A 20,638-nucleotide genomic window follows, 5' to 3' on the forward strand; every position below is an offset into this window, starting at 1 on the left:
CCGCATCCGAGCCAAGTCCGCGAGAAATTTCGTATAGAAAATAATATTATTCCTGACATTTGCTGTCACGTCAGCAGAGCTGGACTGACATCTCATCACCCAAAGACGAGGCGTCATCCCTGCGCGTCATGAATTCATATCTCCGGATAAGAAACCGAAAAAATACATTGAAACGGCCGAAAATGATCATGAATTATTGTTACCTCTAATGCTTTAGAATTTCGAAATTTCGATAGATCGGTTTATCGGTCTTATACGCGTACATAATTGCCACTAGTTGATAATACGAAATAGTATCAAACACTTTTAACAATATAGCAGGGTTGTCTTGTCTCTTCCATTTATTCGATGTTTGATACATGTATATATGTATACATTGTAACGTTCTATGACGTTGCAAAAATTAGTAAGGATTCGTGAGCTTATTTGATGAGACGAATTATAGGCGCAAATAAAATGTTGTGAAAAAGCTTTAATAGCAGAGAACGTGTTTCTAGTTTAAAGTCTGAAACAAGACTGTTTTTACAATAATGTTGGTTGACGCAGCAACCTTATTCTTTTTAAACACGTAAGAGGTTTATAAACTTCTTTTATCTATGATGACTACTAGATCATTAAAAGGGGTTAAGAAGGGTGATTTCACCCTTTGTTACAATATATATATGTATATTGTTTATTTTTTTTTTTCTAGTTCCGATACATTTTTCTCCTTCACTCTGTTATTGGAGCAGCGGTTAAAATTTCCCGAAACTCGACGCGCCGTCCGCGACGTGCGAACGACTGTTTTATCGCTGATTTTACGCGATTTCAAGTACGTACTTATAAACTCGATAGCCGTGAATGTATATGTACATTTTCACTCACGTGGTTGGCTTCGTTTATTACTTTCAGGGCTAGAGAAAGGAAAAACGAAAATAAGTGCATGACGGTTTTCTCGTTTGTACGGAGATATTATTTCAGGCTCTTGTAGATTACTTCACTTTTATCTTTTATCGGCGGGGGGACGAAGATTGCATAGGTCGATGCAATAAAAGTACAGGACAAATATACACAGTGTGTATGTGTGTGGACTCATGGAATATTTATGAGGGATGACTTAGCGTAGGTAACTATACGTAAGAACTGTATACTAACCGTACAAGTTTATAGCTTACAAACTACGTCATTTTGTCAGCTTTCCGCTTTATTCGTTTCTCTATGCGTTCAACGTTTCTGAAACCGAGAGCAAAAAAGAATGCAATAGAAACACTTTTTACAGATCAATCATTCGAAGAAGCTGCGGTTCTTGCTGAAATTCGTGGTTGCGATAATCAAGAAAATAACACTCGACTCGTTGCATGTTGTTAAAATTGCTCAGAATGTCTCGAAACCTGGGATCAGCTGGTAACCATGCAAATCAACGACAGGCTAAAACAGTATAATAATATGAAGTCTTGACACCTGCTTGAGGTAACTGTGAACGGTCACTCCGCATGCAGCACACACCTCATAATACATCTCTGTCTCCAATGCTAACCGAGCATTTAAGCAAGAGTGACAGATTGTGGAAACTGCGTAGTTGGCGGTGTCTCGGTGACGATTCCGTCAACCGAAAGACCCGTTGTGATTTCTTTCTTTTTCTGTCTTATGCAAAGCATCGCGAGGCCTGCTTTTGAAATTTTCTTCGCAGCCGGACTTCCAGCTGTCCAAGTAAATCACTGCGTCTGTTTACGGCGCGTAACAGTTTCGCAACTTATCAGCCTCCAGACTCGATGCAAATTCATAATTGATCATGCAGGCGAGCCTAAAAGCCGCGTGAATGAGACCCGGGACGTTGATTCTTCGTTGTGACAACAATTCTGCCCGGCTGCCCGTTTATCTCAGAATAATTAACATAACAAAGGAAAGGGTTATGAAGATCGATCGATTCTCAAGCGTCACAATAATGCGTCCTGCCTTACGTAATTTTCGCTCTTATAGTTTTTACAAGCTCGTTACTGTCTAAGCGACAGGTGAATTAGAGAAGAGGCGCTTAACCGAGTTCGTAGAATGTATTTTGCATTAATTGGCTGGTTAACGGAGGCTGGGAAATAAACCAATGATCAAATAGACACTCAAGTAAGGCGTAATTGAAGAGAGTTGCATTGAATTAGAGATGAAACCGACCGCTAATTCCTACTGTAAGAACGTGAGGTCATTAACAAGCTCAAAAAGCGGAATATTATCATTTATTTTTTGCTGTATTATTTACTAACGCATGAAGCCTTAACGATCGCCTGGTTATAATTAGTGACTTTTATAACTTCACCCGTTAATAAATTTTCTACAAACCAACTGACAATGAAATACAGTTTTCCCTCAACTCCTGAGTTGATTGAGAAAGAAAAAAAAACATTCTGTATACAATCATGACGAAGGTTAACAGCAACGAACCTATTAAAGATGATTTGCAATGAACAACCCAAATGAGGATTAACTAATTACAGCTGGGTGCAAAATCTACTTTAGCATTTAAAATTTGTTCTTGATATTTTTCTCCGTTGTTATCAAGAGAATGATTAACCGTGGCGATAAAATTCAACTTGGATCGATTCAACCTACGTGTGCAAAATCTCAATATTACTATTCGATCAACCAGATCCTTGAAATGTAGAAACAAAAATTCGTGAATGCAGGTTGACATGGTAAAAGGTCGAGTCCCCAATTCGCTTGTGATAAATGAAGATAACGGCGAGGCTTAAATTGAGCGTTAAATGATTTCTCACAGCCCGATCTATATAATACTGCAGTCGGTGAAATGCTTAGAAGTCTATTCTAAATACACGACGTTTATACAGTACAATGTACACATATATACTTTCAAATGATTAGCGGCATGCTAAACAACTTAAATACGTACCCTGCAAGCAGAGTAGGCATACTCGTTGGTAATTGGCACGTTACCTACGCCCTGAGCGAACCCATTCGACCAATTTGATGCCCCGTTGATCGCAATTAGCCATCGGCTCTGCCTTAATTGAGTGCCAACTTGACTCGGTTATGTTGTGTGTTGATCCAGGAGGCTTGCAGTCAAGCTTATGAATTTCCTAAATTGGCGTCGTATCACTCGGATACTCTGATAAAAGTAGCATGAATGTTGAGGAGACATCAAACGGAGGGTTGAAAAATGTAAACAGTATTTGTTGCTTCGAGTTTCATTCAAGCAATATTGTCTCGGCCGGAAAAACATGTTCAAATTTCGAATTTCATTTGAAAAATCTCGACGATCATTAACTCTGAAGACACGGTATTGATATTTTATCGTTTGCCAAAATGCTGAATCAAAAACCTATCTTTCGGTAAATTTTCATTTCCAAAATTTCATCAACGAACGAAATAAACAATGACACATCAAGCTTATCGGTAAAGCTCCTTGTATTTTTGTTTTCCATGGTCTTGTTTCAATACTTTTTCGACCTTGTATACTGTATACGGTAAAAATTAATTACCGACAACGACAAGAATACCTCAATTTTGTATCCCTGAAAACGGCCGTCTGGAAATATCTGCAGTGTATCACGTGTATCGAGAAGATAATTTTCGTGTTCCCTCTTTTCGAAGCGGATCCGCCGAGAGGCTCCTTCCAAATGTCACGAGTCACGGTTAAGAATCATTCACCGCAGGGCCTTGCCTAGTTAATATTAATAGTCAGCTTGCTAGAGGCGCGAATGCAAACGTTGGAACCACGTGGCCCACAACTGGCAAAAGTAGCTCTCCGCATGGAAACGAGTTTCTTATTTTTTCTTCCATTCACCAATCGATAACAACACCTTGAGGTCTGCCTCTACCGAACGTGAACATTTTATCCGCCTCACGAGTCATCATCGGCATCATCATCATCATCATCATCATCGCCTTGCGGATGCGCGGTAGAAGTTCTCAATTTTTTACACGTTCGTTATAAATACCATTACAAACGAATGGATTTCAGGTCAAGACCAACGCCCAGTATCCAGGCAAGCGAGTTTATTTCTTCTCGCTTACCTAAACGATGAGGTAATTCTTGTGATAATATTTAACTCTCATTTATAACCTGTTCCGATCTTTTTCAAATTTAAGATTCCTCTCGCGCGTTGCCAGATCTCTCTGAATTATCTGGCGATTGTTCATAGTATTAGCGAATTATTGGATCGATAACACTCAGCGTGCGATAGTTTCTATCAATAAAATTTATAACCCTTCCGTAATGAATTGAAACAGTGCTAAACGTTTAGCTCAAGTGTTCGTCCCTCGAACTGAGCGATAATTTAAAAATCCATACCTCGGGGAAACGAACTCGAAACGAAGTCTGGCACTAATGCTGGTGGGACGCTGTCATGACGACTCTACAAGTGATTTATAAAATTGATCCCAACAAGGGGGAAAATCGCCTAATATGAAGGAAATTTATAAATTGCTAAGTTGCCAAGTTGCCAATTAATGTAATTTCGTGATCAATCCGTGCCGTAAGACATTTTCTATGGTAAAATCTTCCTCTATAATTCCTCGAGGGTTTGGAATTTCAAAACAGGTTGATCTTTCCTCTGATTTTATCACGGTAACGCAAGAATCAAATGACCCTTTTTTTGTTTTTATTCTTTTCTTTAATATTTGCAGACATTCGGAACCCTCCATTCCATTCGAAGAACCATTCTCTTCTCATTCTCTACATTGCGAAGTTGTTCTCTACAGGGGAATATCATTCCCTAACCACCATTTACCCAAGTCCTTTTCTCGCGCCTTTACCAGTTAGCCAACCAGTCCTATACACCCTGCAGCAGAAGGTGTTTGAAAACTGGTGGATTAACTGCGCGACGATTGCCATTTCTAGTCCTTTAATTTGTTCCGAGAGTTAAGGGAAACTTTGCTCCTCGTTAAGGAGCGAAATTGTTCAGGGAGGTTTTCACATTGTCCTGCAAACGATCGCTTGAACGAGAGTGCCATTACAGGAACCGCGGTAGCTTATCCTTTTTTCTCTTTCTCTCTCTATTTACCCCAGAGTTACCCACCTAGTGGTAAAACCGAACTTGGAACGAGAAGACCGATCGGTATACCCAACTATTTGAAAAGCGAACAAGTACGCCTTTATTTAAACTCGGTCGTTTTACGTAACATTGTTTCATATTTCCCGTACGCACACATATCGTGCAGTCCTCGTTCATTTTATTGGCGAAGCGCATTCCGCTGGATGCATGGTTTTAATCGGCTTAAATTATTTCCTTCTCCTCGCACTATGCACGTGACAAAGTACACGTGCATGCATATATTATTAAGCGGTGCACTGTTACAGCAAACGCGACGACGTTAATAGTTAATAAAACAGAAATGGGGATACTACGCGAGTGTGCATAATACCCCACGACTAACACTCTCGAGGTCGACGCTAAACTTTATACGCTAATTACTAAACCGCTTAAGCTGATCCTTTAATTACTTTGACAGGGTTCGCGGCCCCGCTTCAACGACCACCGAAACCGCCGCTTTAAGACGACGTTTTGTTGTCATACCTGTAAACGGATATTCCATAACTTCGTTTATTGCCGTACGGGATGTATAATTTTCAACATTCCTTTTCGTATTCGGAGTTTTTTTTTTTTATTCATCATCCGAGCCACTTTTCTCGTCGAATGATTCTTGATCGGTTTTTTTTTTTTTTTCTTCCCAATCTGAACACCATCTTCGATTGAAATTCCAATTGCCGCACTTTTCACAAACTTAGCGAAAACGACGCCACACAGTGATGTGTTTATAATATATACACTTTTGCCAAATTGTGAAAAAATTCATCAAACCTATCATGCAGGAATAAATAAGAGACGGAATTTAAAAAAAATGACATTACAAGAAAATATCGACTCTTCGTCTGACTATATTTTTTTGCCCTGGTGCTGTCACTCAGGTAAATCTGTAATATGAAAACATGTGATTCAGGTACAGCAATGAGGGTGTAGCGGAGGAGTCGACGCTGGTCGATGACACCCTCAACGGCAATCCTCACGTTCATGTACTCGACCGAGCCGACAGATCAAAGGGTCCAACATTGCCTCCGCAAGTTAGCGCCTCCTCATTGACGGATTCCGTCGGATCTATCCGCTGCACTCGCGGTCCAGATCAAACTGAAAGAGCCAACGCCACCTTAAGGGAGTACGTTTCTCGACTTTCGTTGCGCCCTTCTTATTGCTGATCGTTATGATATTTCCGTCGCGCAAATTTTGGTGATCAACGGATACACGGCAAGATACCAAAAAAAAAAAATGTTTTATTTTATTAAGACCGGTTCTATAGTACCAAAAGTCCACAGCCATTCTCGCCAAGCCCGCGTTAAAGAAATCGAACTGCGTCGTTGACGGTGTCTAATTGGAACAAGCACAAATTGAAGGAATGCCAATTGCTTTGGTTGACGTCAAGTGGTATTACTATTATGTGTATTCTAGAAATTGCGGATTCTTGTTTCTTGCAGCACTTGATCCTTTTTGCCAAGTCTGGACGCACAGTCTCTGTAATTACTCGCAGTTGGCTCGAATAACTGTGGCATTAACCATAGACTGTAACTGCCAATCTCGCGGTTGGAGATTATCAGCAGTATACCGATTGTACAGCGTTGTTACATTGAGCTTTAATTGTAGACTATCGTCGCTTGTCTATATATCTCTCTGTTTCTCATTCTCTCTGTCTTTCTCTGTTCACCACCCTCATCTATTTCACTGGCTACTTGTACACGTCTATATCTTTCACTCTGTATATCAGCATAGTTTATACTCTTCTTGCGTCTGTCTCTACGTTACGCTTAATACATGCCTGTACTTGTATAATATAGGTATTGAACTTTAATTCGTGCTTACCGATGCATCAGCGGAATTCGAGCAACCCAACGCTACCTTTCTTTGCATTCCTACTATTCATGTTCCAACAGTGACTCTTTCATACTTTTCACCATCGCGACTCTAAGCAATCCAAGACTGCCAATCCAAGGTGCTTGGCCTTTACAATAACCGACAAACAGCACGTACCAAAATAATGTAAAAAAAAGACACAGCATTTTTGAATGCGAATTTGACGTGTCAATCGTAGGCAACATCGTATCGTACTTGCGAAATTCAACGAAACGTGAAACCTCGGTGAGCGATGTCTCCTTACTTCTATAAACAATCGTGTACGTCAAGTGTTCGCAGTCCCGTAAGAATTAAATCAATCCTACCTTGGGTTCACCCAAATGACCCGTTGAATTATTTTCTCGGTACACGAAGCTCGTAAACTTTTACAACCCTCGTGTATAGCCAAAGGTTGTAGGCTGGCTATTTTAGGACGAATAGGCAAGGGAAGGAACGGAAAGGGGATGGCTGAAAATTACCGGCTGATGGAGCCGCAGCGGAAGTTGAGTCGAGTCACCTGGTTGTCTGGGAAATATACATACATACGTACATGGAACAGGAGTACTGCAGGTTACCACTGTTATCAACCCCGAGCCCGGTATGTGTATTGCAGGTACGCGGTAGATTGCGTCGGGGTTAAGTATTGCCTGTGGTAATCGAAGCAACGGTTGCGGTGAGCGAATAGCAAAACGGTTCAACGCCCTGTAACTGGCACAAGTCGCGATCCTCCGGTGACTTACGGATATGAAGAGCAAGTAGAATGACTCTGGTTCGAATAAGTCAGCGGTTTTTCCTTTCACTTTTCGCTATTTTCTTGAAACTCGTCAAACGCGATTCCAAACATTTTCGCAAAACTTCGCCAAGTCGCACTGTTTGACAATATCAGTAATTATAATATGGTAGAAAGCAGCATACAGTTTGACGTACGAATTAGAGCTTACGTCGCACACTGATGCATCGATGTCCAACTATTTTAATATCGGTGATCGATAAAGTGCCGACGCGCCGATTCCTAGATCATTTCACAATCGAAACCAGTCATCGGACAAAAGCTCCTCAGACGTTCTTATCTAGCTTTAGAGTGAAACTTGCGGTAAACTATTGGCATGCCTCTGGAAAGAAGTATCGACAATAAACCCTGGACTTTTATTCTTCGTGCATACTTACTCTTCTTTCCACCCTCGAGGATCGGACTCGGCGGGGTAAAGCAATGAATCTGAGACGCGGAATCAAACGTCGGTCCCGAACATAGAATTACGCTTGAAGTTCGCGTCGGGTGATAGGAGATTTATAAAATGCAAACTGCAATAACTTCGGCGTTATCTAATTTAAAACAGCGAGCCTTTGGAGTAAAAAGTTTTCGACCAACCACCCGAACGCCCTGTACGTTCGTCGAATTTCTTTTCGAACCGGGCTGCGGCGGCGTTTGAAGCTAGGTGGTGCTTTTAGACGTTGCTTTTCGCCTGTGTTAACGCTTATTCACTTTAGCCGCTTAGTATACCCTGTACACCTCGATCCTTCGCCATGCCCCGAATTGCTGTTTCCTTCTATTTGCGCCCGGTAATTACTCGACGCTGCACCACGGCGAAACTTTGGAGCTTGTATTTCACGTCGGGAAAACTAGTCCGACACCGAGCATCGTCATATTTATCTTGTAGATACACCTCGGCGTGAATTCAGAGCTTTCCTATCTCCGCTCACGCTCAACGTTGGTACATTCTGTCAGATGCAGCTCTTGAAAATGACGCCGTGTTATACTTACCTTCACGCTTTTATGATAACCACCTCTTACTGCCTGTGATATTTACGCAACTTCGTATCTATATCTTTGCATAGAGCTTTCGTTTGGGTTTTCTTACTTTTTTCGTCTCAAATATTCAAAAGTATAATTCTTATTTATACATTATGCAACGAAATTTGCCGCTTTTAGCGATCCTGCGTAAGTTTTTACCCCTGGATACAAATTCAGTCGAGTTGTAGTTGGTTTCTGGAAAGCCTTACAGTTGGTCGAATTAAAAAAGAAAATATTTTATCACAAGAGTTAAGAGACTATTGAAACCTGACTTGAAACCTGAATTGAAACCTGATCAACATTTTACACAAATTTTTTATAACGACGATTACTGTTTTTTACCCCGAAGAGTCAGGTTTCTTGCGAGCGAATTCGCATTTTCTCCCGAATCTTGTCAAAGTTAACGCAATTGTACAACGAGTCCCCTAAAATCCACGTAATAGGTTGACTGAAAAATTTTCAATTAAAAATCGTATTTCAGCTACTGCGAGAAGCCTGACAACGAATCAGAGATGGGTGGAATACCTCACGTGGAAGGTGGGCTGAACAGCGACCTTTACGCGGTTCCAGTAAAACGTCGTCAGCCAAAAGACCACAAAGACCAGAAGGACTTGCCGCTGCAACCGAGCACGGAGAAGCTGCCAGCGTCCGAGGACATCGACGCGGTTGACTCCGAGGACAAAGACGAGAATCTCCCGCCGGGATGGGAGAAGCACGAAGGTCGGTACCACCCAGGGCCGGCCGGAATCTCCGGGCTATTACCGTCCCATTAATTGGTAACACTTACGAATTGCTTTCAGACAACGACGGCCCGTATTATTGGCACATAAAAAGCGGCACCATCCAAAGAGAACCACCCGAGGCTCCTCTGCCTTCGAAATCAGACTCTCGCAGAAGTTTAGTTAAGGATAACGATAGTGTAAGTTTAATTTTTATACTTAATGAAGTTTGTCTTTACTGGCAATGGAAGCGGTGGCCGTTAACAACGTTACGAATACTCTATTCAGATAAACAATTTTCACTCGATCGGCGGAATGGTGAACACGGTCACCCGCAGCAACACAAGCTCTGCCCTTGATCAGGATCTGGAGAACAAGAGGAAAGAGGATCTAGCTCTCAAGTAGGTTTCGCTTCTCGAAGTGGATACGACGGCTGAAAGAGCGGATGAATTTTGAGAACTTAAAGCTCGACGACTAATTATTCCATTCGATTGTTTGTCTGTTTCATTAAAAAATACGCAGATCGGACTTGAGTTGCGTACATTTTTTTTATACATGTATACCACCTCCCTCGGTGACATGTTTTGCATCACCCGCACTACTTCTGCTAAAAAAACAACTTTATTGTTGGATAGTTTGCCCTCTTCGCTGCATCCTACTTATTTCTTTAATTATCATATTTTTTTAGTCTGTTAAATTTTTAAAAAAACTGGTCAAATTTGAAATAAAACTCGAACTTCAAATCGAAACGGTTGGCATTCTGTTGAAAGAATGAAAAACAATAGTTTGGATATAGTAGAAAATGAATTCCCAAAAATCGTCTATTCCTTCAGCCATTTACTCTTGTACTACACATACCCCCTCAAGTCGTGTCGATTCACTCGAATCCCGCATCGTCAACCCCTCACCGCCACCATTTTATTGTAGCCAATAATTTACAAAAGTTTCAATCTGCCCCATCAAAGGCGAAGGAGTTACCCAGCTCGTGTCGACACCGAGAGCAGAGACAGGCCAATAAGGTTTGCGGTCCGTTCGTTGGGGTGGGTCGAGGTGGCCGAAGAGGATCTGACCCCGGAGCGAAGTAGCAAAGCCGTCAACAAGTGCATCGTCGATTTGTCACTGGGGAGGAACGATCTGCTGGACGTTGTCGGAAGATGGGGAGACGTGAGTGTGCGGATAGACCTTTTCGGCATTCGTCTTGTATGCTTTTTTCCTCCGGCCGCTTTCATTCATACACCCCGTTTTGACCTCCTCAGGGAAAAGACTTGTTTATGGACTTGGACGAGGGTGCGCTTAAGCTAATAGATCCGGAAAACCTGACGGTACTCAATACTCAGCCCATTCATACGATCAGAGTGTGGGGCGTTGGAAGAGACAATGGACGGTGAGTACCAATCTGCCGATCATTATTACAAAGTGATAAATCTTCAATTGTCAATGCGTTTTAACGTCGACCTGAACAATCGATGATTTTCGCCACTTTATCGGGAAATTACATTTATTCAGAACCTCTTTGTTCCATACAATTCTGTCGCATGGAAGCCGGAGTATCGATCAGCAATCGGTGTACAAATGTAACCATTTCTGTGCTTGATAGCGCTCGGGTTTAGATACTCGTTTCGTTTACATTATAATCACCTGTGTCGCGGTCGATCGCATTAAGTTTTTGTATACATTTATAATCACTTGCTACGTAATTCGGAAGCATCATTAACTTCGATGTTTCTTCCATGTCTGCCTTTGACGCGGATGGACACAACAGCGAAAGGTAATTCAAATACTTGAACCTGCATCGACACAGACTTTTCAGAAAACTGCATGGAACTGCTATTCTCCTGTCTTGCAAACCGAGCTGGATTTAGAGAAACAGAACAAAGCATTAACCCACAAACATAGAAACAATTTACTGCATTTTGGTGAACACACGGAAACGGAGCTACATCCGTCCAGACTATAAATCATTACTGCATCGTGCTTTGCACTAATTAAATCCATAATATACACGGCCGAGATCTTCGAGACTTGCTCGATTTTCCGGCTCGAATCATGTAGCAACGCCTTGTGAGATGGAGAAGTTCTAATCGCATTTTTCTCTATTTCTCAAACCTAGGGACTTTGCGTACGTCGCCAGAGACAGATCGACGCGAAGACACATGTGTCACGTGTTTCGTTGCGACATGCCGGCACGCACGATCGCCAACACCCTTCGCGATATTTGCAAGAAGATTATGATCGAGAGATCGCTTCATCAGAATCTTGCTAAGCCAGTTGATATTAACGGGAGAACGAGTTTGGCAACTAGACCGACTAATCTTCCTACGGAACATAGACGATTCCACAGAAATGGTCAGGCCCTAGTCAGTAAGTATTATAGTTATTTTTTTTTTTTTTTATCATGTCTCTGCAGAAGCTACCTCAAAATCTAATCGTTTTGTATTTATACCTACTGATTTATGTAAATTATCGAAAAAACAACTGTTCGCACGAATAGTTCTTGTATGTGAGGAGATTTCTTAGGTCAGAGCAGTAGAAAATGACGATTTTATTGTTGCTATACGGCTAGACTAATGAACGGAATAAAATGAAACAAAATGCATTCGAAATCTGAAAATTTTCGCTTTATGACTGGAAGAAAATTTCAATTGTCTTAAAAATTAACTCCCGTACGTCGCGTCGATTCAAGTGGAGCTTTTCAGAAACGATTAGTAAAATGGGAATCACGTTTGTAGGCGAACGGAATATCCGAAATACTAGAACCAAAACTTTTTAGAATCGTCGGTGTATCCTCTAAGGTCCTGTGTGACGAATTTATTATTTGACCTTTTGTTTTTGAAAAATTAATAAAAACGTTCCCGACAGTCTAAAAAAAAAACACGACTTCCGATGAAAAAAATTACAGCCAAGCCAAATTTCAAATTCAAAAAAATCCGATCCGCAGTAGCTTAGAGGATATATTGACGATTCTTAAAAGTCTTTGTTTTTGTGTGTTCGGATATTCTGTTCGCCTGTAAAAGTGGTTCCCGTTTTCCTAATCGTTTTCTATAGATCTCCACTTGAGCCGACGCGACGTATAGAAGTTAATTTTTAAAATATTTGAAATTTTGTTTTTGTTTTCTCACGTGAAAATTTGCAGCTTTCAAATGCATTTTGTTTCATTCTATTCCGTCCATTAGTCTCGCCACAACGAACGAATAAGATTATCATTTTCTACTGATCCTACCCTAGGAACTCCCTCGAAAAGAACGTGATAAAACTTACGCTTTAAGAGGAACTTTTAATTGGCGTGAAAATTCATCTTGCTACACAACATTATCCCGATATGAAAGAATAAATTATAAATATAAAAATGTATGCAAATATGTCGATAAATTTTAGACTTATTCTTTCTGTGCCGATTTCTTTTTCAGCACAATCTTTCCCGACGCCAATGGAAGAGCCGAAGAAAGTATTAAGAGCACAATACCTAGGCTCGATGCAAGTTTCGCAAGCCAGCGGTATGGACGTGTTGAATGACGCGATAGATCATATGGTAACAAACACGCCGAATGATCAGTGGCGAAATGTTAACGTTGCAGTGGCACCGAGCATGATATCCATACTGACGCCAAATGTGAGCAATCAATTTTTTTTCGCATAAAGTAGGAGCTCGATTATCCGAACCATGACTTGATTTATCCGCACCTTGGTTCCAAAAATACATTCTTGTACGGTTTTGCGAGAACCGCACGTCTTCGAGTAAGCTCAAGCGCGTTTCTCGGTCTTCCGATCTGTGGATTCAAATTTGTGTCGTACGTGGTATCAATTCCTAAGATAAAAATTGCTTTTCGGTTATCCGAACCAGGCTCGGTCCCAATTAGTTCGAATAATCGAGGTTCAACCGTAACAATGAATATTCAACTTTGCACGATCGTTAATTGACGGAAATTTTACCGTCGAACAGGACGACAAGCTCATAACCGAATGTCGAGTTCGTTACCTGTCCTTTTTGGGGATCGGCCGCAACGTGAAACAGTGTGCCTTCATAATGCATACGGCTCAGGACATTTTTATCGCACACGTATTCAACTGCGAACCGAGTAGCGGAGCGCTGTGCAAAACTATCGAGGCTGCTTGCAAGGTAGGTCATAAATTCGTCAAGAATCGCCTGACGCTCTTGATGCGATTATCGCAACTCATCCCCCGATTCCAACCACAGTTGAGGTACCAGAAATGCCTAGACGCTCATCCCCAAGGATTCAGGAATGCAACCAGCCTAAACACTCCTGGAGGACGGGGACTTGGAGCCACTTTGAAGTCTCTTGTCGGATCTCTTACTGGTCGAAGAAATAAGCAGGGTGAATCCTGAGATGAGGCTCTCTCGCTGCAGGTAAGTTTTCGCAACGGCGTATCCGGTGTTCTGGATCAATTACCTTTATCCGTAAGGCGTAATAATATACTTTGAAAAAACTGGGAAGTCCGAATTTCCGAGTTTCCCTGGAAAGCATTATTTTACAAGGTGATTTCTTTGTCGAAGAAAGTTTTACTTGTAATTTCGCAGGAACTGTGGCCACTACCTGCAGAGCGAGAGGTAATAAGACACAGACATCTGCAGTCCCCGTTGACCCTGAAATACTTTGGAGGATCACCGCCTAGTGCATCTCTGCGATCACTTCTCTCGCCTTCGTTGGATACAAGGCGCATACAACTTGCACGATGGGAAAGCAATCCTTAGATAAACGTACGGTCCCTTCTTTCAAAGATGAATAATTTTGAAAAGATGGCAAGAAAGAACAGGAATGGAAAAAGAAATGAGAAAAATAATCCCACGTCAAGATTCCGGCACTGATGTTGTGTCGCTGCCCATAAGACCTCTCCTTCAGTCCCTAAGATAAGAGAAAAAAAAAACAAAACAAAAAAAAATATCGTGAATTCAGCAACGTGCTATATGAAACCTATAAACGACAAGGCTTAGTGTTAATATTACATTGCAGTTTCTGAGTTGATATAAAACGGATAAAGATATGGAAGAAGCAAAATACTCAACACATCCGCAGCAATTGTTTAAAGTTTTTTTTTTACGTACAATTTTAAGGTTTTTCTATTTTTTTTTTGTTTGTTTAATATCGTACTCTTTTATTTTTTTTCCCCATCCACGTAAACATATATTAAAAGCATCACAGTCAAGATTAGACTTTTTTTTGTAGTTGAATTAAAACGTAGATGGTGCAACTTGCCTGTCAAAATTAGTCGTTGGCCAGAAGAAAATTGGTAAGAGAATCAAAAATAACAACGCATTCGACATGCGTGTCTCGTCTCTTACAAAATCATATGATCGTGAAAAAAAGTTGTGAAAAAGGAAACGAGTTAAAGAAAATAACTGTTCCTACGATCTTATGTTTTTCGTCCTGCTCTCCAGACAAACGATGGTTTCTTTGATAATTAACGGTAAGAGCTAAATGAATTGAATAAATATCACTGACAATTTTCACGATACAGAAATTGCTCGGACATTCCGTGAAGCTGTAACTTTATAATAATAACATGAAATTTAAACAGCTTCTCAATTTTAATAATCATCACGCGCGTCAGACGCCGTATAATTATATCAAGTAGACAAATATGAATATATATTTAATATATATATATTATATATATATACATATAATATATATATATATATATAAATACATACGTATATAAGATTTATATTAAGTACTGGTTGTAAATGAAACTAATAAGGAAAAAATCAAAAAGAAAATTTTTCAATGTACCCTATTGAATTAGCTGATTAAATGATATTATCGAACTTTTCGCGTAATGCAGTGACCAGGCAGAACGACCTTTGCGTTACTGAAGAAGAGAGAAGAGAAGAAAGGAAATTAAAGAAACAAGGGAATAAAGAAAACCAAACAAAAACCACACAAATAAAAAAAGAAAATGAAAAACACTAAATTCTGTACATACGAGGAACGAGTGATTAATTTAATAAATATTATTACCATACGATATAATGTAAGTATTAGGATTAACGAGAAAGAAAGGGAAAAAGAGGTGTATAAGTTTATAATATACAGAGTATCCACAAGGCATTTGAAAAGCTACATAATTATAGAGCTTATTATATATTCTTGAGTGTACAGTACGAAAAGGAAGATCGAAGTAAATCGAAGGGAAGAAATTTCAAATCATCACACTACACTGCGTAGGGATAGGTGTTTATTTTTTAATGCCAGGTTAATTAGGGAGAGCCTGCGACGAGGTGATATGACAAATATTAGCGTGATCAGCAGAGTGTCAGAATGTATCAACTTTGAAAGTGTGTATGTAAAGAAGCTATACTTATAAGGTAGTAGTGTTATGAATAATTACGGAATGAACAGAGAAAAAAGCGAAGAAAAAAAGAAAAAAAAATTGCTATCAAAATATCTCTCGCATATATCCTGCGTTAATTAATAGTGTTCAGAGACGAATTAAATCGCAAGATCGAGCTATAACGGTACATCTACAGTATGTGTATGTACATACAAGTATATTTATATACGTGTAATGGGTATGTGTATTATATTGACATTATACTTGAATTCTGACTGCTGTGAATGCATAAGACACGTATATTATGTATGTTTACAAATTTATGTGTATAAACACATATTATTTGTGTATCATGCAGCGTTTTCTTTTTATATTCGAACGAAACGGAAGATAATATTAATTTATGGTTAAATATATATAATATATATATATATATATATATATATATTATCACATATAAACAGATAAACGCTATGAAAATTTGAATATAAAAAGCTAGACGCACCCTTGAATTATAGTATAAGGATTACGTATATAACAAATCGTATAGGTTAGTAAATATATATTATACGTATCCTATATATCTAACCCTAAATTGAAACGCGATTGATTGATAATGACATATATTATACATATTATAATTATTATGTATTACTGTAAGAATTGTTTTTATTATCACAGTAAATTGATATCGTGCTGCAAACATACATAGATGTAATAATAATAATAATATTTAATAACAACAAAAACATGATATTTGCTACTGTTGCTGGTTGCAGGGAATAATATTATAATGATATTCTAACCGTGACAAGTAATATATATGTATATATATTAATTGTATGATTATCATTAATTTTATTACACTGTAACTGCTGATGTTTATAATTACTGTTACTCTTGTTGTCACTAATTGTCACCATTTTTTACATTCATTTACTGCCAGTTACAGCTGATGACACTCGCGGACAAGTACTGCTATTGATTATAATGTTACCATTCGCATCGATGGGGCGAATTTCATATTTACCACGATAATAACACGCATATAATGTGTAAGTACGACGAGGAAAAATATGGCATGGCGTGGGGCTTATAGCTTTTCAGGCAAAAATTAAACGGTGCAATTCACTGCCATGTATTCGCAAATATTGCGTCTAATTCAAGCAATTTTACAACAAGTTACAGAAAAATCAGGACAAATCGCGACCAGTGGGTTAACTGTTGCTCGAAAATTGGAATTCGTTAATTATAAAAGCACACTATTCGCGTGAAGTATTATCAACTATCAATTGACACAAAATTCAAGCCATGCCAATTATGTATGATGGATTATTCTTGTACAGACAGCTGGGGATTCTGTTATAATTGGATCCGAAATGTAGCAATGGGCCAAAATAAAGAAAAAAAAAATCATTAAAAAAGCGATTACAACGGCTAGTATTTCTCAATATTGACGGTATCCAAATGTTCCTATATAAATCGTTGCAATTATACAGATGAATTGCATAGCTAGATAAAAAATAAAAAAGTAAAGCGGAAAAAAATAATGGAGAAAAGAAAACTGCGGTGCCGCTGACGAGAGATAAAAACAAATTAATTAAGTTGAATTACCACAAATAAAACGGAACAAAAGATGTGAAGGGTGAATAGAAAAAAAAACGAAAAAAAAAAACAGACAAAAGGAATAAGGACAGAAAAATACTTGTTGTTGAAATCAGAAATAGTGAAAAAAAAAAATGAATAAATAAGTTAATGTTTTGCAAAGGCTGTTACTGCGAAGAGTAAACTTGTGCGGGACCCAGGACGATGTTTCTATGTAATATGCATATATGTATAGTATAAGCGAATGAAAAGGTCAGAGAAAAATCTGCGTTCTCTAGGTTAACTAAATTAATTGAATCAAGTAATTAAATAATGAGAGAAATCGATTATTATTGTACATAATGTAACACGCTGATCGCCCGCCTTTACTGTAATATTACACGACATATATATACATATATATATATATATATATATATATTATAATATATATTATAATATATTATACTATTTATATTATTATATTATATTATTTATCATATATATTATAATATATTTACCACAAAAAAATGCGCCGCTCTTGCTGTTATAACCAGCTAGATGTAACGATAACGCAATGTGCCCGGTTTTGAATCCGCACTATGATAACATTCATTTTGTAATCTTTTTCGTTCTTTACATAATATATTCAACAAAGTCACTCTCTCAATTTTTATGTACATTATAGATTTGAGATACCCATGATGTATGAACAATAAGGAACCGTTACACGCTGAGTGTGACACGAATGCGTTAAATTTGTCTTTTGAGAATCTAAAATGCACCGATGCAACCCACAACAAGATATCCCAAAATACAAATTACCTGCAATCTGTATACCGGTATGTTATATGACGTTCAGGATGTGATTATATGTATGTAAATATTATAAGAATTAATACACACATATACACACACACACACACACTCATATATATGTATGTATACATATATTTGTATGCGTCTGTGTGAATGTGTGTGCATGTATATATTCGTATATATTCGCGCGCACACACAGAGGCATACAGGCGTACATATATATATATATATATACATATATATGTACATGTATGTATATATATATATATTTATAGATAGATATAAATACAATATAGTTGGTAAGAAAAAAGTGAAAAACAACGTTTATCATTACAGCACTACTATTGTCTCACACGAGAATGGGCACATGTGCGAAACGCTAAAGAAACACACAAAACCGAGAACACGGTCACCCACACACACATCACATCACACGTGCATAGCTTAACTGTGTTATAAGTGTTGACATGTCGCCACAAAAAAATAAAATGAATATTAAAATAAAATAAAAACCATTGTAACTGATAGTATATAGCAAATACTAAATTATTACTATGGAGATGTAATAACCCTAAACTACTGATATGGTAGAGTTGTTTCTGCACAAACATGATGCTTAATAATTATAGTCTCTCAAAAGTACGTAAATTTACGCTAATTATTACTACCTCCATGCATAAAGTGTTATGCATCAATACAATAACGATCACGCGAGTATTGTCGTTATGTAACCAGCTCGTTTTCAGTTGCAATTAGTCAATCAAATAGTTACGTCTTACAACATCACATCCAAGTTTGCGTCAACAATTACCACGTGAAAAAAACCTGTCCAATCACACATGGCGCAAATTTTTCACGCAAGTAGTTTCAATTTTCACTTTTTGCAGTTCCTCAAAAATCTGGCACGGAATGCTCGACGTAAGCTTGGAACTCATATCTTTTCTCATAGCTGAATTCAACAACTTTAAAATGTTTATCATACTTAAGTGAATATTTTTTTTTTTTTTTAGTCCTTATAATCCTGCGTTTAAACTGTTAATTTTTATTATACGCTTTGTGTTCTTAGGGTAGGTGTAAAATAAGCATGAATGTCATTTTAAAAAAGGGAATCCCGTATTCTGTTTTAGTTCAAATTTTTTGAATCAGTAAAGTATCACCGTGATGAAGCGACGTTAATAAAACAAATAATATTCAAGAAAGCTCGCTGACGACAAAATAGATACGACGGTAATCAGACGCCATCATTTCAGGCGAAAAGTAAATATAAAACGCAAATTCAATATAATACATCGTTGTGGAGTTGGATAGGAATTTGGAACGCATTTACATGTTTCGGGGTTTGAAACTTCGGTTGTGTCCTGCGACGTACAGGCTTAGAATAAATGAAATGAAATATTGAAATATCATTGCGCTAAAGTTTGAAAGCAAGTTAATATCCCATTGGAGACAATACCTAACGTAATATAATTATGTGGAACTTTCTTAGGTGAAATCATCGTTTGCGCTGTGAGTCCCGAGTTGATTTCTGACAGGCAAGTTCGTTAAAAATTACATCGCGATGATGATCGATACAGAATCAATTTTTATCTGTCTATATAAACCTAATGATCGTAACAATGGCGAAGTTTCAATGAAATTTGAAAATTGTCGGATTATCTGTAAGAAATTTGAAGTAACTTAAGTTTCATTTGAGAAGTTCGATCACACATCACCAGCTTAACGTTGCAAATATATAAAATAAAATGAACGTCAGATTTACAAGAAACTGTGCTAAAAATGATGTGAAAAAACTTCCGACTTTGCCTTCAGAGAATATCAAAGTGTGAGTGAGCAAAAAAACTATGGAACAAAGCAGAACACAAAATGAGATAGTATTGAAAAATTTACTATTTATTTAGCGATAAATAAATGTATAATAATAAATCTTATAACTGCTTGTCGCTTAATGAGATGATATACACATACGTATTAGATTTTTAATCTGGCCCAACAATGAAATTGGTATGGGCATGAATATTAATTTGGATACTTGGACAAGTTCTAATAACGATATCGACAATGTGCTTGCACTTCTATATGTAGTTGGATCGATGAATTATTATACCATACTAATTATTATTATAAACCAGTTCATTTGAAATACTGTAACTATACATGCCTCTTGTGAATAAAATGCCTATTCACTTCTTTTAAATGTGTTCCCTACGTAACTTATGTATTATTTCACAACACTGCAACTTCGATTGGAAAAAGTAATGGATAACAATGTGCACAATCGAACATTCTTGTCATACAGCAGCCTGATCAGGATTGTACTGCTTTATTCAATTACGAATTGAATTACATACGATATATAACCAATGATAAAAAATGTTACATATAAAATATACATTGTTAAGATCTAAGCAAGAAAATATTTATTTTTAATTTATAACAAAAATTATAATTCAGCAAAGGCAGAGCTGGGAGTGCGGGTGCATTTATTTAACATGTTGCAGGATGACAAGTCAGTTTTTTACCTAAATTATTACGTATAAAAATAGGCGAGGAGTTCGGATAGTAAA

General features: G+C 38.1%; 1 protein-coding gene across 8 annotated transcripts in view; it reads left to right on the top strand.

Annotated features, from left to right (window-relative positions):
* The window catches only part of LOC124308075 (protein Fe65 homolog), a 200,433-nt gene extending 182,954 nt beyond the window's left edge, over nt 1-17,479 (top strand). For 6 of the 8 annotated variants that reach the window (XM_046770420.1, XM_046770419.1, XM_046770423.1 and 3 more), the window contains 12 exons: nt 5,929-6,141; nt 9,143-9,381; nt 9,462-9,580; nt 9,669-9,781; nt 10,346-10,544; nt 10,637-10,764; nt 11,143-11,148; nt 11,491-11,741; nt 12,788-12,990; nt 13,321-13,497; nt 13,576-13,746; nt 13,918-17,479. In XM_046770420.1, coding sequence (XP_046626376.1) covers nt 5,929-6,141; nt 9,143-9,381; nt 9,462-9,580; nt 9,669-9,781; nt 10,346-10,544; nt 10,637-10,764; nt 11,143-11,148; nt 11,491-11,741; nt 12,788-12,990; nt 13,321-13,497; nt 13,576-13,725 — 1,798 coding nt within the window. In that variant the 3' untranslated portion in view covers nt 13,726-13,746; nt 13,918-17,479. The remainder of the gene's footprint in view (nt 1-5,928; nt 6,142-9,142; nt 9,382-9,461; nt 9,581-9,668; nt 9,782-10,345; nt 10,545-10,636; nt 10,765-11,142; nt 11,149-11,490; nt 11,742-12,787; nt 12,991-13,320; nt 13,498-13,575; nt 13,747-13,917) is intronic. The other 2 variants (XM_046770422.1, XM_046770424.1) reach the window with 2 other exon arrangements.
* The last annotated feature ends 3,159 nt before the right edge of the window (nt 17,480-20,638 follow it).

This window comes from Neodiprion virginianus, chromosome 6, assembly GCF_021901495.1.
Source record: "Neodiprion virginianus isolate iyNeoVirg1 chromosome 6, iyNeoVirg1.1, whole genome shotgun sequence".
Lineage (NCBI taxonomy): Eukaryota > Metazoa > Arthropoda > Insecta > Hymenoptera > Diprionidae > Neodiprion > Neodiprion virginianus.